This window comes from Peromyscus eremicus, chromosome 3, assembly GCF_949786415.1.
Source record: "Peromyscus eremicus chromosome 3, PerEre_H2_v1, whole genome shotgun sequence".
NCBI lineage: Eukaryota > Metazoa > Chordata > Mammalia > Rodentia > Cricetidae > Peromyscus > Peromyscus eremicus.
Genome location: NC_081418.1, coordinates 66113153 through 66131096, shown reverse-complemented (window position 1 = coordinate 66131096; position 17944 = coordinate 66113153). Strand labels below are relative to the sequence as shown.

The window sequence follows — 17944 nt, the reverse complement described above, 5'->3', positions numbered from 1 at the left end:
TGGTCACACCCTTTCATAGATCTTGCTCATCTGACACTTGCACAGGGGTATATGGACCTTCAGGCTCTGGTCCAGGGGACTTCCCAGCCTGTTCCTGTCATGTCCCCATTCTGGAACTCTGTCTTGCAATGCTCATCAATCGCAAAGCTTCCTAAGCATTCTAAGTCTGTTGGTGCGGTGGCGGCAGGGCACCGGCATGGACACGATGAATTTGCTGATAGCCTGACTTGCCTTCCTGGTCTCCCTTACACCTTGCCCCCTGCTTCTGTAACTGCTGCTCTGTCACAACAGCCTCACAGATTCTCCTTGGCTACAAAGTGCAGCCTGGAGGCCGTAGACTTCCCTCGCACACTGGGGCCCTTGTCCGCTTGAATGGACAAAATTTTTTGTTGTTCATTCTCCACCATTATCTGCCACTAGCTACCATAAAGTAGTGTGTGTGTGTGTGTGTGTGTGTGTGTGTGTGTGTGTGTGTGTGTGTGAGAGAGAGAGAGAGAGAGAGAGAGAGAGAGAGAGAGAGAGAGAGAGAGAGAGAGAGAGAGAGGAGGGGCCTACTGGTCTAGAACACACAACTATCTTTCTGGCTTATTTGAGTGCTTAGATTACAGGCATGAGTCACCAAACCCAGCATAAACCTAGAGGTTTTTTTAAGTGCTTCAACCCAGAACCTAGTGTGTATGAAGAATTCTTAATGAATGACTCAGTTAACAGTTTGGCAAATGAATAAGTGAATGTTCCATTGAAGGCAAGCACGTTAGTCATAGTGTTTACAGGCCGTTGTTCAAACAGGAACTTTGCTTCTCTTTGAACATTTATTTTTACCCTGAGTATACAAGAATCAGCTGAAGCAGCTTCTGCTTCATAGTGACGAAAGAAGAGGTGCTTTGCAGAGGTGGGGGAGGCAGATGTTTCTGAAACCCCAGGGAAGGCGAGTGGTGAAGAAAGTGAATCAGACAGGGTAAAGTCTACACCCAGCTGTTAAACTCCAGGAGTGTTGTGTGACCAAGGGATTGGCCAAGTTCCAGGGCAGGAGTACAGACAAACGCCAGCTCTTGTCATCAGACGTGTTTACTTGTTTGTAGTTAGTCGTAAAGTGCTATTTCACTGGGCATGATGGCTGCCATGGTAATCTCAATACTGGGGAAGATGAGGCAGGAGGATTATGAGTTTGAGGCTAGCCTAGGATGTTACATACCCAGCTTTAAAAAAGCCTAAATAAAGTCAAAGAAATAAAACTAAAATTAACAAGCAAATAAGTGTCATTTCAATTTTTTTGTGTGCAATATTAAATATGTGACTTGAAATCTGTGCATATCTGTATATATACAACTATGTTCAATTTATGTGTGGTAACATACAATTTTTGAGTGTTTCTTCTAATCAAGTATTTGATTTGTAAAAGTTTGTTTTGGTATTTATTTATTTTTATTTTATATGGGGGTGTTTCGTTTGCATGGTATGTCTGTGGGCCAGGTATCTGCAGTGTGTGAGGAGGCCAGCAGAGAGCATCAGACCCCCTCGAACGGGAATTTCCCAACAGGTGTAAGCCTCTGACGGGGTGCCTGAAACAGAGGGAGTCCTTTAACCACCGAGCATCTCTCTGGCCTCTAAGAGTTGTTTTGAAATAAATCCTCTTGAAATAAATATTGCAAATACTTACTCAGATTACAATTTGTCTTTATAAATGTCCTTTTATCCTATGATTGCGAAAAATATTTCTCTGCACTTCCTACCTTTTTTATGGTTTTATTTTCTTCAAAGAAATCCTGATTTATTACCAATTTTTTCTTGTGTTGTTATGAGGAAGGAATAAGGGTATTCCTCCATAAAGCTGGCCCACTTACACTAGCCTACACTCCCACTGAATATGCTACTTTCTCTTTATATCTCCCCGGGTTTTCTTTTCTCTCCAGATGAAGTGTGACTATACTTTTATTTCTGGGTTAAAAATTTATAGCTAGCTAGTATTCATTTCTGAGCAGGGAAGATCACACTATGTAGCGAAAATCTATCTTTGACTTCTCACAGAACTGCAGTGGTCCCTAGGTACCACTGAAAGGAAGTGGAGGAAACCCTGAGTGAATGTGTAAGGAGCAGAAGAAGTTCTGAGTGAGTGTGTCTTGTTGACCGGGGCACAACCATGCCAAGGACCTGATGCCTCAGACCTCTGGGAAGGGAAAACCTCTGAGGCTCAGAGTGAGACGGCAAAGCCCTCTTCTGCCGAGTGCAGAAGCTGACTGTGTGCAGAAGCTGACTGACTGTGTGCAGAAGCTGACTGACTGTGTGCAGAAGCTGACTGTGTGCAGAAGCTGACTGACTGTGTGCAGAAGCTGACTGTGTGCAGAAGCTGACGACTGTGTGCAGAAGCTGACTGTGTGCAGAAGCTGACTGACTGTGTGCAGAAGCTGACTGTGTGCAGAAGCTGACGACTGTGTGCAGAAGCTGACTGTGTGCAGAAGCTGACTGTGTGCAGAAGCTGACTGACTGTGCAGAAGCTGACTGTGTGCAGAAGCTGACTGACTGTGTGCAGAAGCTGACTGTGTGCAGAAGCTGACTGACTGTGTGCAGAAGCTGACTGTGTGCAGAAGCTGACTGTGTGCAGAAGCTGACTGACTGTGTGCAGAAGCTGACTGTGTGCAGAAGCTGACTGACTGTGTGCAGAAGCTGACTGACTGTGCAGAAGCTGACTGTGTGCAGAAGCTGACTGACTGTGTGCAGAAGCTGACTGACTGTGTGCAGAAGCTGACTGTGTGCAGAAGCTGACTGTGTGCAGAAGCTGACTGACTGTGTGCAGAAGCTGACTGTGTGCAGAAGCTGACTGTGTGCAGAAGCTGACTGACTGTGTGCAGAAGCTGACTGTGTGCAGAAGCTGACTGACTGTGTGCAGAAGCTGACTGTGTGCAGAAGCTGACTGTGTGCAGAAGCTGACTGACTGTGTGCAGAAGCTGACTGACTGTGTGCAGAAGCTGACTGTGTGCAGAAGCTATCCGCCCCAGCTTTCTCCTCCCAGATGACTCCAGCCTGAGGCTGCTTCCCTGGGAGCCCGCCTGCCCAAGACTGACTAAACCCATCTTCTTCCTCAGCTGTGTGCCACGAGCCTGCCTCTTCTTCAGCTGCGTACAAGGAGCCAGCCCCCTCGATTTGGATTTCAGATGTATAAAATCAACACTCTGAGTTTCCAAGTTGCTGCTGTAGATGCTGCTCCGCCAGGGAGAGCACAGCCCACCTGATCCCAGATTTTCTGAACGTGTGTCTGTGTGTCTGTCCATTTCCTCAGTGACTGAGGCCGGTTTCCAGGATCAAGCCAGGCTGGACTTGGCAATGTGGGGCCATCGTCCTTAGCCAACCCTCCTACAAAATGGTGCAGTTTGTACACATCCTACACACAGCGTCTGGTGTATTTAAATCACCTGTACGTTGTTTATACAGTTGGTCTTTTGCTTACTACAGCATTGTTTTAAGGAGGAAGTCTGCACATGTTCAATCCAATGCAATCATTTTTTAATATCGTCAATCTGCTGTTGATTGAATGTTTGGAACTCATTATGTCAACAAATATCCCCAGGTCTCTGCCTGCCTGGTTCTTGGTAGGGTTGCAGGCTCCATTCTCGAGGTTGGTTAAATCCGTGTTTTGACAAGTTCTAAGTAAACATGCCATCAGTACCTTTTGTGCTGGGAGGTTTAATTGCTAATGTGAGACCTTCTAGAACTCTCTTTTATGTTGTGTAATGATTGACACTGTTCAAGATGGTGGTTTCCCCTTTGATCCTCTGAATGTCCACAGGAAATAAACTCTCAGCCAGGTGCTGGCTGACTTACTCCTATAACACCAGTAACTCCCAAGGCTGAGGTGGGAAGATTGTTCAGAGTTCGAGGCCAGCCTGAGCTATACAGTGAGTTCCAGGCCAGCATGGGCTAACATATGAGACCCTGTCTCTCTCTCTCTCTCTCTCTCTCTCACACACACACACACACACACACACACAAAAAAAAAAAAAAAAAAAAAAAAAACCCTCCCAAAATAAAATGGAAACCTCAGACCTTTCCTGTTCGTCTTTATTGGCATGCAGTATAAGCAACAAATGACTTCCTTCTGGGATGGAGTCTAGGCCTGGAACCCACTATTCAGGCCAGGCTGCAGTTAAGTGTGTTACTCTGCCGCCCCTGCTCCATGGGATTACAGATGTGTACCATCAAGCCCAGCTCACCAAATAAACTTCTATTGCTGTAAGCTGATGGTTCTCAACCTTCCTAATGCTGTGACCCTTTAATACAGCTCCTACTGTTATGAATCGTAGTGTAAATACCTGTGTTTGCTGATGGTCTTAGGTGACCCCTGTGAAAGGGATTGGGACCCACAGGTTGAGAACCAGAGCTGTAAGCCACTGGGATTTCAGGGTTGCTTGTTTTGGAAGTATAACTTCCTAACCTATCCCAACTGAAATCTTCTTTTGTTTTGATGTCTCCCTGTTTTGATTTGATTTCATTATCATCAACTGAACTCACATCAGACAGTTTCTCAGAGAGGACACATTCTTTCACATTAGCTATAGGAACTATAAAGAAATATAACTTTAGAAAAAAAAAGACACAAAATAATTCCTTGTTTGACTCTATGCTAATCTTATTTTTCAGGTAATCCGAACCTGACAAAATGTTTGCCAAAGCGACTCGGAATTTCCTTAAAGAAGTGGATGCTGGAGGGGACCTGATCTCAGTCTCACACTTGAATGACTCGGACAAGCTGCAGCTCCTCAGTCTGGTGACCAAAAAGAAGAGATACTGGTGCTGGCAGAGACCCAAGTACCAGTTTCTGTCTGTCACCCTGGGAGATGTTCTCACAGAGGGGCAATGGCTCAGTCCAGGTATGTTTCCTTGTGAGGATTCAGTGGCTAGTCCCCAAACAGGAAGTGGCTCTTTTAGGCATCTGGAATGGAGGTGGTGCCTTACACTGAATTCTTCCTTTTCCTTGGCCCTCTGGTATAAAAGGATAGCCTTCCTTAATGAGCACAACTATGCACACCTGAAATGTTATCCCTTAGTGTTGTAAAAGTGATAGTCAGTTTGGGTATAAAAGTTCATCGTGCTCATCGTAAATGTTGGAGCCACTTGGCATAAGTGGGATGGCTCCTCATACAAAACTTGCTTTAGTATGGAGACTAAAATGCTGCAGACTGACCAGAGAAGCATGAAGAGTTCTGTTCTTCCATAATGATTTCTGAGAGGAGCAGGGCAGTCTCCCACTCTGTCCAAAAGTGGCTGTAGAGGGCTTGCTAAAGAGATTGTCCGCATTCATCGTGGCAGCTGGTGAAGGCCCTGCCTACGAACTGGGACTCTGTGGTTTACTTTTCACTGGCCCCTGTGGAAGGGACACCTGGGCCACTGCTCTTTTACTCTTTGTCTGTCTGTCTGTCATTCCCTCCCGACTGTGTGTGTGTGTGTGTATGTGTGTGTATGTGGTGTGTGTCTCTGTGTGTGTGTGTTATGTGTGATATGTGTGTGTGGTGTGTGTGTGTGTGGTGTGTGTGTGTGGTGTGTATATGGTGTGTGTGTGTGGTGTGTGTGTGTGGTGTGTGTGTGTGATGTGTGTGTGTGATGTGTGTTTGGTGTGTGTGAGATGTGTGTATGGTGTGGTGTGTGTGTGTGTGGTGTGTATATGGTGTGTGTGTGTGGTGTATGTGTGGTGTTTGTGTATGGTGTGTGTATGGTGTGTGTGTGTGTGTGTGGTATGTGTGATGTGTGTGTGTGATGTGTGTGATGTGTGTGTGATGTGTGTGTGGTGTGGGGTGTGTGTGTGTATAGTGTGTGTGTGTGGTGTGTATATGGTGTGTGATATGTGTGGGGTGTGTGTGTGGTGTGTGTGTGTGGTGTGTGTGTGTGATGTGTGTGTGGTGTGTGTGAGATGTGTGTATGGTGTGGTGTGTGTGTGTGGTGTGTATATGGTGTGTGTGTGTGGTGTATGTGTGGTGTTTGTGTATGGTGTGTGTATGGTGTGTGTGTGTGTGGTATGTGTGATGTGTGTGTGTGATGTGTGTGATGTGTGTGTGATGTGTGTGTGGTGTGGGGTGTGTGTGTGTATAGTGTGTGTGTGTGTGGTGTGTATATGGTGTGTGATATGTGTGGGGTGTGTGTGTGGTGTGTGTGTGTGGTGTGTGTGTGTGATGTGTGTGGTGTGTGTGTGTGATGTGTGTGTGTGGTGTGTGTGTGTGTGGTGTGTGTGTGTGTGGTGTGTGTGATGTGTGTGGTATGTGAGTATGTGGTGTGTGTGTGTGTATGTGTGATATGTGTGTGTGTGGTGTGTGTGTATGATGTGTGTGTGGTGTGTGTGTATGATGTGTGTGTGGTGTGTGTGTATGATGTGTGTGGTGTGTGTGTGTGTGGTGTGTATGTATGGTGTGCATGTATGATGTGTGTAGTGTGTGATGTGTGTGTGTGTGTGTGTGTGTGTGTGCATGTTGACAGCCAGTCAACAGCAGGTGTCTTCCATCACTCTCCACCTCACTGTTTGGAGCAGGCTCTCACTGGGCCTGGGTCATGCTAGTGCAGCCTGGACTTTTCTATGTCTGTGCTGGAGATCTGACTCAGGTCTCCACATCTGTGCAGCGAGCACCTGCTCCTTCTCAGAACCCAGCCCCCACACCTAAATAGTTTTTACAAACAGAAATATGCTGTATATAATTTCAATATATTCCTCATTTATTTTTATTTAATATTATGTAAGTTTTCCTCTGTAGATTTAGATACTTTTAATTCTACTTCAGGAAAACACATAATATTCCTTTGTGTGTGTGTGTGTGTGTGTGTGTGTGTGTGTGTGTGTGTGTGTATACACCCTAATTTGATTAACTATTCCAATTTTGTGCTTAATAAATAAGGCTGCAGTGAACATTTTTGTTCGTGATTCTTAGCGTGCTTTCTCGGGTTTCCTGGACCAGAGGTTGGAAACTTTCCGAAACTTGCTATCCTTGCTATCTACTTCCTGGAACACAGTGACGTGTGACAGTATCAACAGTTGTTAGTTATTGAATGAAACCAAGTCTAATTCTCCTTCACAGTAAAGTTTCAGCCTTTTGTGACTGCATATCTACTAAAAGGAGAGGGAGCTAGAGTTGCTTGGGTCTGCAGTCTCCACGCTTGCTTCCAGATGAGCCTTCCTGTGGATGCTGCCCTCAGCCGGTCACCGGAGCTGCCACAGGATGGGAGGATGGGTTGGTCTGAATCACGTCATCCCCCACATGTTAGCTGCCTTCCCCGTTTCTGTGATGAATATCTGACAGGAAGCCCCTTAAGAAAGAAACAGCACATTTTAATTCACAGTTTTAGGGAGTTACGGCAGCAGAGGTTTGAGACATTGCTGGTCACGCTGCATCTACAGCTAGGAAGCAGGAGGCCATGGATTCTAGCACTTGGCTGGCTGTCTCCTTTTTATTCAGTCCGGGACCCCATCCCACGGAATAGTGCCGCCACAGTCAGGATGAGTCCTCCCACCTCAGGTGACCTAATCTAGACCACCCTTCTGAGGCATGCTTGGAAGCTTGTCTTCTGGGTGATTCTAGAGTTTGTCAAGTTGACAATATCAACCGTCACTCCCCCACTACCCCCAGATATATGTTCTTGAGGGTAGAACCTCTTTTGAGTAGTAAAATAGCTAAGCACAATTTGGAATGAGAGGGAACAAACACATCATAAAATACACCAAGGACTGCTGAGTACTGGCATTTCTCTCTGTGATGTTGAAATGATAACTTGGTAGTATCTTGAAAGATCATGCAGACTTAAGTTAGACTGGTGATGGTACTTGTCACCACAGATCGTGGATTCTCGAATACGACCATCATTTGAGGTCAGAGCTCAGGCTCGATCCTGAGTCCTGTTGGAGTCATGGCTGGGAAAAGCAAACTCAAGAGACTTCATTGTTGTTTCCCCATTTGCTTCAACCCTGGCGTGAGTGTTGCTAAGGATAGGGAGGGGAAATGGTGGTGACTGGATTGTGGGTGGCTCAATGCTCCCTTCTATCAGATGATAACTAGATGAAGAACTCTAAGTGACATCTTTTGCAGGTGTGTCTAGGGTGACATTTCATGTGTGTAGTCTCGATTTCTCCCTATCTGCAATGTGACCAATTCTGGGGACTGTTACGTTTTGAATCTAAACATGCACCCCCGAGTCTAATGTTTGGAATGCTTGGCCCGCAGCTCATGGTGCTGTTCTGAGGGCAGTGGAGCCATAGGAGATGGGACTAGCTGACGTTAGTAGGTCACTAGGCAGTGGCCTTTGTAGGTTGTACCTGGCCTCTGGTTCCTGTCACATATTCCCTGCTTCTGGGAGTGGATGAGTCAAGGGGAGTCTGTCAGGCTCCAGGTGGTTTGGAATCCCTTCTGAAGATCAGTCAGGAGCTAGGAGAGACTTCGGTGAAGGATACAAAAAGGCAGAGTGTGATGCCCACAGCAGGCTCTTGATGTGTCTCTACCAAATGGTGGTGATTGAGGCTGGTTTTTTTTATATAGTTTTATCTTGACAGATTAAAATGAGGACAGTGGCCTGGGGGCATATATTTGTAGTAGAATATATGACTACTATATATGAAACCCTGGATTCACCCAAGAGAGAAAAGAGAAAAGGGTGGGGGAGAGAAAAAAGAAACCTCTCTCTCTCTCTCTCTCTCTCTCTCTCTCTCTCTCTCTCTCTCTCTCTCACACACACACACACACACACACACACACAAAACCCAAACCCAACCCCAAGGCTGGTAGTTCACATGAGGGTTTTGAGCAGAGGGTGGACCCTGAAGGCACCCTGATAGCCCTCACTTATGTGTGGTCATAGCTCGGTGGTAGGACAAGGCAATTCCCAGCTGACTTGGTTGACAGTGGAATACCAGGTGGTATGGCTGTGTTCCTTAGAGTCTGGAAAACCAGGAGGGAAGGCAAGTGGGGCTTTGTGTGCTTTGGGAGGGGATGGAGGGGCATGTCTGGTGACTAACATGGTAAGGAACTGGATGTCTGGCTAGAGCTCAGATATAATGTAAACATTACGTTGCTGGGAGATGTTAAGGAGGACCAGGGAATTGTTCCTTAGGATGGGTGGTGGGAAGGAAGGATGTCCAAGAACTGTCCGGGAGGATCTGCCATGCTAAGTCGCTCCCCTGGGGTTGGCAGCAGTAGTGTGGGTACAGGTATCACCCGCCATCCTCCATTTCGGTCCCCTTTCGGTCTTTACCCCAGCTGGTGGCCATCTTAGTTACTTTTGATCCTTGCCGGGACAAAAATTCCTTGCCAAAACAACTTAAGAAAGTTTTTATTTGGCTCACACTTTGAGGGTGCAGTCCATCATGGCGAGAAAGGTCTGAAGGAGGGCGCGGGTCACACCCTGTCTGCAGTCAGCTCACTATGTCCTCCTGTCTGTGTAGTCTGGGACAGCAGCCCATGGAATGGTGTCTCCCATATTTAGAAGGGAGCTTTCCTACCTTAATTAACCCAATCTAGAAACTCTGTCCTAGGCATGGCCAGAGGTTTATCTCCTGGGTAATTCTAGATCCTTTCAAGTTGAGAATCAATATAAACCATCCCAGTGGCTAAAGAGGTGCTAAGCACGCCTGGACTCTGTCCACAGCTGTGCTCAGTCAGCATGTAGGTGTGCGGACTGCCTTTTACCTAATGCCGGCACAGCTACCCGATTTCCAATCGGATGCTGGTGTGGGTTTCCCATGAGGCTGCGGGGGAAGCTGGGCAGCCCACAACACTGAGGTGTCTTAACTGCTTTTGGATTCCTCTGCTCTGTTCTTTCCAGTGGTTGTGGAGTCAGACTTCGTGAAATACGAAAGCAGGTTTGAGAACCACACGAGTGGGAGCATCGGGACGGTCGTGGGGAAGGTCAAGCTGAACGTTGGCGGCAAAGGCCTGGTGGAGGGCTGCTCGTCGTTTGGAACCCTGAGGAAGCAGGAGGTGGACCTGCAGCAGCTCATCCAGGATGCAGTCGGGAGGTAAGGGGAATTCTGTTCTGCACGGTGGGCCTTTGTACATCTTATGGCTGAAGGTCATCTGATTGGACTCTACTAAACAGCATGTGTTGAATGCCAGTAGTCCTGAAACTTTCTCAGAGCACATTCTTTATTTTACAATTTACTGACTGTTTTTTTTTTTTTTTTTTTTTTGGTTTTTCGAGACAAGGTTTCTCTGTGTAGCTTTGCGCCTTTCCTGGAACTCACTTGGTAGCCCAGGCTGGCCTCGAACTCACAGAGATCCGCCTGGCTCTGCCTCCCGAGTGCTGGGATTAAAGGCGTGCGCCACCACCGCCCGGCTACAATTTACTGACTGTTTTTTATCTGAGAGTGGAGACCTCCCGAATGCTAGGATTAAAGGCATGTGCTACCATTGCCTGACTTCTATATTAGTTCAAGAAAAATGGCAACAGTGGAAAGATGGAGTCCTGCTTTAGCATTTTTTTAAAATTTATTTCACATGTGTGGGTTGGGTGGGGAATGTTCCATGGCAGACACATTGGGGTCAGAGGACAACTTGCTGGAGTCAGTTCACTCCCATGTGGTCCTCTGTAAGATGAATTGCTAAACAATCTAATTAATAAAAACCCACAGCCAGATATTGGGGTGAAAGCTGAGAGATCAGAGAATAGGACAAGCCACAGCCAACCTCACTTCACCAACTCCTCAGCTTCCAAAGAGACTTACTTCTTATATACCCACGCCTATATGCCTTTCTGTTCCTCCATCTCACTTCCTCTTCCTGCCCAGCTACATTGCTTCCTGTTTGTCTGTATAGACCTCCAGACCTCTATGGTTAGTGCTGGGATTAAAGGCATGTGCCACCATGCCTCAGTGTGGCCTTGAACTCACAGAGATCCAAATGGATCTCTGCCTCCCAAATGCTAGGATTAAAGGCATGTGCTACCGAGCCGGGCGGTGGTAGCGCACGCCTTTAATCCCAGCACTTGAGAGGCAGAGCCAGGCGGATCTCTGTGAGTTCAAGGCCAGCCTGGACTACCAAGTGAGTTCCAGGAAAGGCGCAAAGCTACATAGAGAAACCCTGTCTCGAAAAACCAAAAAAAAAAAAAAAAAAAAAAAAAAAGGCATGTGCTACCACTGCCTGACTTCTATATTTACTATAGTGGCTGGCTTTTTCCTCTGATCCTCAGATAAGCTTTATAGGGTGCACAATATATTGGGGGACACAATATATCACCACAGTCCTCAGTAGTCATGGCGGTCAGGTCAGTGACTTTAACTACTGACCCATCTTGCCAGCCCCTGATTTGCTTATGGGTTTTTGTTTCCATTTGTGTATTTATTTGAGACAGTTTCCCTGTGTAGCCCAGGCTGTCCTACTTCAGCCTTCCGAGTGCTGGAGTTACAGGTCTATGCCACCACATCCTGTTCAAAGAATCAGCGATGGTTTTGTTTGATCTCAGCGCTGGAGCTTGAACCAGGGCCTCACAAACTCTGGTCGAGAGCTGTCTACATCGCCAGCCTCATACTTTTGAGTATTAATTCTAGAAGCAGGAAGCTCCTAAGTCCACTTTGTGTCTTTGCATTTTTCTCATGAGGAAGAGAGCAAGCGCAGGACTTCATGAAGAAGAACTGGTTTACCACTTCAACATCTTGAAGGAAATCCTGTGCTTATTCATTTTTATCCCACGATAACTCTTCATTATTGACTTTCTGCCTTGTGTCAATTCAACATTCAACAAGTCATTCTCCTGACTGAATGCGATATATTCTCCATACTGAGGATGCCACAGCGAGCAAAATGCTATGACTTCTCAAATTCTAGTGGGAGAGATTCCAAATATGTAGTTAAATAAAACATGAAGTAGATTGATGAGGTTGGAGCCATGGGGGGAAATGTAACAAAGGAGGATATGACTTTACAGTGAGGCCAGAGAAGACACTGGAGAAATTGGTCTTAGAACCAAGCCTTGAAGAAGGAGAAAACAAGCGCGGCCCTTCACAAGGATGCTGTGTGCTGGGACCAGGATAGCTGCCCCAGGGTGACCCAGGAGAGGTCAGGGGAGAGCCAGGTCCCCTAGGACCTAGAGGCCACTGGAAAGACTTTGCCTCTCACTCTGAGTAAGATGGGATGTCCCTGGAGATTTTGAACAGGAAGGTGACATGTTGACTTATTCTTTAGATGGATTCTCTTGGCAACTGGGTTGAGAAGTGAATGGATGGGCAGAAGCCAGGGGGCCGACTGAGATGGTATTTCAGTGCGATGCATACTGAGCTGTATGTGTGTCTCCATGTGTAATTTTTATCACCCTTTCCCACTTAAGACAGAGAATTCAAATGCAAATGCATATTCATCAATGGAAAAGTCATTTGTATGTAGGTGTAGGTAGTTTGTCTCGTCTAATGTTCTTAGGCCTGGAGGTGTAGGTCAGTGGTAGAGCACATACCTATAGCACATGCAAGGCCCTGGGTTCTAGCCCTGACAATGGAAAAGCAATAACCCAAAGATAGTAAGTCCTTGATCTTAGAATCCAAAGAATGACATGCTTATTGAACAAAGCTATGTTTTAAATTAATACATAAAAAGTACCATGCAACATGCATGTCAAGCATGTGGTGGGCAGATTTAGTACAGGCTGGATGTTAGACTTCAAAGCTAGGCACCTGTAACTGCCCTGTTTAGCGGACTTGAAAGAGCACCATCATGTATCTGGCACCTCCTGGCTTTTCCCAGGGTTCCCCCGGGACCTCACTCTCTTTGGCAGTGGGAGGCACAGTCACTCTGTGGCTGATCTTAGTTCTTTCCCTGGTTGCTCTTGTCAACAAAGGCACCTTCCTTCTCTCCTGCAGTGGACACCAGGGGAATATTGTTTATCTGCTATCAAAATATAACTGGGCGATGCTCATTTTCTTTGCTGAATCCGGTGACACTGTTCATAGAGGAGAGCGGACAGGAAGGTTGGGAGAGTCCAGGCCTTTGGTCCCCCACTCTCTACTCACCCCCTTTTAGCTTTGATGTGCAGTTTTGTCATTTCTATTTCAGGAACCAGGGCTGGGCAATGCTCTGCAATCACATCTCCTGATACAGGATTTTAAAGGAAGTCTCTGTGATTCAGGTGTAAAAGCTACTGCTGGTGGGGAGCGTGGGGGTGGGGATCCTGTGAACACTGTGGGAGAAAAAATCTAAGAGGAAACAGAAAAGGAGAAGGGGGGGTCACCTTTAGGGCACCTACTATGTGCCAGCCAGTGGGTATTTATCGCCTCATTTTCTCTGCACAGCTGACTGCATTTGTGTGTGAAAGACTGAGGCTTAGGAGAGAGGCTGTTCTCAGTCACAGAACTGTGTGCTGCAGCTGGCATCCAACCCAGGATTTCTTGGTTCCAAGCCTCCTGTTCTTTCCTCTAAATCTTGCTTCAATCGGTGGAGGTAAAAGTGATTTGGATGTGACGCAGAGTACCCCTGAGGGTGTTTCTGGGTGAAGTGTGGGATGGGCCCTGTCCTCCATGGGTGCTTGGGAAGGGTCAGGCAGGTCTGCTCCCCCAGGACATGCCTGGAGGGTTGAGATCGTCTGAGAAGACAGTTCACCCATCCACTGCAGGTGTGATGGGAGAAGGGGTGGTTTGGGGAGTAGTAGCTGAGGGATGAGGAGCATGTTCAAGACTATAGGTCAGGATGTAGCCAGTGGTAGAATGCATGATTAGTGTGTGTGGGCCCTGGGTTCTATCCCCAACACTGAAAATCAAATAAAGCAGGTGCAGTCCCTGGACCCAGGAGGTGCCTTATCACAGAGCCACCCCCTTGTTACATTTTGCTGAGGGCTAAAGGTGAACTACATGGGAAGGATGGGAGGTACTTTCCCAGTCTCAGGATGGATAGCAATCAAGCTAGCATTGCTGTGACTTCATACTAGAGCAATAAATTCTTATCTGTGTGGTCTGCCCATCTTTGGACTCCTGGAACATCATCAGGATTGATAAGGTGCTGTGGATGCAGCTGTGGCCCTGGGCACAGTAACCAGTGATGCCTCAGTACTGTGTGTTCTCAAGGGCATGTTTGCAGTCAGGCATTTTTATTTCAGTCATTTAGATAAGGTATCATCTGTGTACAAGTTTTGTAGGCTCTACAAAAACCAAAGTATTGGAGCTAGTGTGTAGCTGGGTGATACAGTTCACTTGCTGAGCTTGCTTAAGGCCCCCGGATTGATGTAGGTAGCACCAGGAGAAAGAAAGAACTCCAAGTATTAATTGTATTGTCTGCAAAATACATGCACATCTCCAACTCCATTCTCTCTTTGAAACTATCCCATGTATATAGAAGATTCATTTAGAATTTGGGCAGTCATGCTTATAGGTACCTGGAGCTGATTGCTTCTAATGAGCCATGGGTTCAGCTTACATATTCTTGATAGAAACTATCCTGATAAATGCCTTCTATTTCTTTAAGTGGAAACTGACAAATGTATTGAGAATTCTCAAAACACGGATTTGTGCTTTAGTATTCATATCCAATATTATTCTGTACAAACTCTCCAGAAAGGCTTTGTATTGTCTCTGTCATCCAGCGGCTACTTGTCACTGTCTTAAGCAAAGCAGCCTTACTTCACCCCACCTCTGCCAGTGAGCACCTGACTGCCTCAAACCTCCCACAATCGGGAGAACCTCATTCCGTGTAAATAACTTAGACGGACTTAGTAAGTCATGCCAGCCTCTGGCCTCACGCTCCTCAGCCTACATGGTCTTCAGGAGCTATCTCTGAAGTGTCTAGATGTGAGTGGGCACACACCAGATCTTTCCCTCTGAGGTTGGGCCTTGCTTCTAGCTATGGCCGCATGGAGGGTTTGGGTTGTTTTGTTTTGTTTCGTTTGTTTGGCTACACGAGGTTTGAGTTGATGGTTACCATAAAGGCACTTCCAATTTTTATTATTTACCTTGTTTCTAAGCAAATTTTGGTAAAGCTGATTATAGTTGTCTGTATGTATATGGTAATTAGAAAATTGGTTCTTGATGAGGAACTCTCCATTAATTATATAAATTGATATACCATGAATGAGATGATGTGGCAATAAATCTTCACAATTATTCAGAATGTTTCAGCCCACGTATGAAAAACAATGGAGCCCTGCTCTGGCTCTTCGGCCTCCTTAGAGGAGGCGAAGGACTCTTGTGAGTGCTGGTTCCTGTTGACACTTACTTGATTTAGGAGTCTTGCTTTTTATAGAAAAGAACATATACAGCAGAGTTGGACACACCTTCCTTTCTCCTGGTTCATTTCTGCATGGAGACCATTTGATAGTCGTGCATTTGATTGTCGTGCATTTGATAGTCGTGCATTTGATAGTCGTGCATTTGTTCTTGCACTGCTCCGTTCACTCTTTTCCTTTATTCTCCTTTTTTTGTTCCTCCTTCAGGGGCAGCATGGGCATGATGGGAATGACCTGAGTAAGGGCCCTTGAAGGTCAGGGTGAGCACAGCCAGCAGAGACACCTTATGCTCATTTCGCAGCTGTTTTTAGACCCATGGTTGGGTGGTAAATGACGTCCAGTGTGTGTGTGTGTGTGTGTGTGTGTGTGTGTGTGTGTGTGTGTGTGATAGGATTTTACTATGGAGCCCAGCCCTCTGACTCCCAAGTGCTCAGATTACAGATGTGCACCATCACATCTGGAAGGTTTGTTTTTTAAAATGAAAAAAATAATTGTGGAAAGTATGGAATAATGTAGATTAAGGAATAATGTAATAAATATATTCCACTTCTTATCCAGCTCAACAAAACTACCTTCCTTCCTTCCTTCCTTCCTTCCTTCCTTCCTTCCTTCCTCCCTCCCTCCCTCCCTCCCTCCCTCCCTCTCTCTCTCTCTCTCTCTCTCTCTCTCTCTTTCTTTCTCTTTATCTTTCTTGACAGGGTTTCTCTGTGTAGCCCTAAATGTCCTGGAACTTGTTCTGTAGACAAGACTGGCCTCAAACCCAGAGATTTGCCCACTGCTCGAGTGCTGGGATTAAAGGTGTGCACCATCATGCCTGGCCTCTGACATTTTTTAATCAGAATCAATACCCAGGAGCCATCCTCTTTTGCCTTCATTACCTGAACTTCATTAGCAAGAATGGTCTTTGTGTTTCTCTGAGAATTAGATGAGAATGTAAGCACGATCTGGACAGCTGCCCCTGGCTTGTGGTAAGTTCCCCTTAATTCCTTCACATGGTTGTGAGTGGGTTCATTTCTGACACAGTAGAGCCTGGTTACCAAGCCTGGGGGAGGTCAGTGCGCCTGGAGGAGAGACGTGGCTAGCATGCTAAGATGGGGCAGGAGCTGTGGGGCTTAGAAGCGGGGGGTGCTGGCCCTGAGTTGCTCGTGTGTCATTTGTGGTGCACCCTCATGATAGCTGCTGTTTCCCGGGGGTAAGTGCCAGGTGACAAGCCAGCATCCATAGCTGAGTTGGCTGGGTTGAGTCAGGAGCTGGGAGCCAGGTGGCTTGTGTGTCTTTCCCCTGGGCTCCCAGAGTGTGATATGGGTGACAACACCCACCTTTGAATTGTCTGTCTTCCTCTCCAGTCCCTCCTTGGAGCTTCATGGTGAGCAGTGTTCATCTGCTTCAGCCAAACAGCTGGGACGGGGCATGGCTCCTCCTCACCTCTTTTACACCCATCTCTCACCCGTTGGTTCTCGCTCTTAAGTACTGGTTTTATCTGTTCTCATCGTCCCAGCTTCCTGACCTTTCTTTAGCTCTTGTCAGCCCACCTCTGGCCCTTTCCGTCTCTGGCTCCTCCACAGACAGCCAATCAGATCATGTCATTAATCACTGCCAGCTCATCCTCCTGTGTGCCTTCCCTGCCCCAGGAAGTGGTCTGCGTACCTCTTGGCCACACAGTCCCACATTCCCTCTGTAGAACCATTGTTCTCCATGTTCCCCTCAGCCCTCAGGCCTGTCACCTGACTCCAGTTCCGGAGTCACACACTAGGCCCTCCTCCCCTAGGTCCCATCTGAAGGCTCCTTCTCTCCTTCCATCCACACAGCCTTTCTTCCTGTCACACCCAGCCCGTTCCTAATTATCCTTCATGTCCCAGCCTAGACCCAATGTCCCCCCTTAACAGCTGCACCCCCACTCTCCTGTTGGGGCACTGGGCGTGCTGAGGGGTCACCTGCTGTGAGTTCCTTGTTCTCCACGGGTTCCTCCCGGCAGCACTCTGGGCACTGCTCGCTTGAAAGAATTGGTTTATCTTCCTTTTACGTATGAGGAGTTGAATTCAGAAATTAATTAGTCTGCCTGGACTCAGGATTTAAGGCCAGACCCACAAACCGTGTGATTTTTCCAGTCCAGCTGCTATGCACGGAGCTTGAAAAGGAAGAAAATTCCCAAGAGATGATTCAGGCATTCACCTCATTGCTCGGCTTCATCAGGCCTCACATCTTCCTGGCTGGCTGCACCCCACCACCTGGTGGCCGTTAATTAATTACACAGCCCCAAAGGGCGAGCACCTGTAATTGCTTCATCATTTTCCCTTCCAGTCTCCCCAGGTGGTTCTGTGTGATGAAGACACGATGCCAGAGATGGATGCATTAGGAGCCGGTGTGGTGTGGTGTGGTGTGGTGTGGTGTGGTGTGGTGTGGTGGTGGTGGGGGGGGGCAGTCCAGTCACTTGAGGAATGATGATTTAATTCTTGTTGCAATTTACAAACATGAAGTCATCTACATCTTCACAACTGAGTGAAAGAGAGAACTGGAGGGAGAGAGGGAGGGAGGGAGGGAGGGAGAGGGGGGGGAGAGAGAGAGAGAGAGAGAGAGAGAGAGAGCACTTTTCCACTATAGCCACCCTTCCCAACTTCAGGGAACATGGTCCAAGTTCTCGAACGTGTGATAAAACTGAGCACAGTGTCAGTCCTCTGTTGACTGTTTTTGTGTGTACACATGTGTGTTAAAGCTTTCTCTATAAACCGGGCAGAGTAAAGACAAACTACTAATAAAACAGAACAATGTACTGCAATTATGT

At 46.9% G+C, this 17944-nt stretch overlaps 1 protein-coding gene across 1 annotated transcript in view; it reads left to right on the top strand.

The window, feature by feature from the left end:
• The first annotated feature begins 4646 nt into the window (after window positions 1-4646).
• The window catches only part of Gsdme (gasdermin E), a 50896-nt gene continuing 37598 nt past the window's right edge, over window positions 4647-17944 (top strand). The window contains exons 1-2 of the mRNA XM_059257832.1: window positions 4647-4865; window positions 9790-9982. Of these exons, the coding sequence (XP_059113815.1) occupies window positions 4655-4865; window positions 9790-9982 (404 nt within the window). The 5' untranslated portion in view covers window positions 4647-4654. The remainder of the gene's footprint in view (window positions 4866-9789; window positions 9983-17944) is intronic.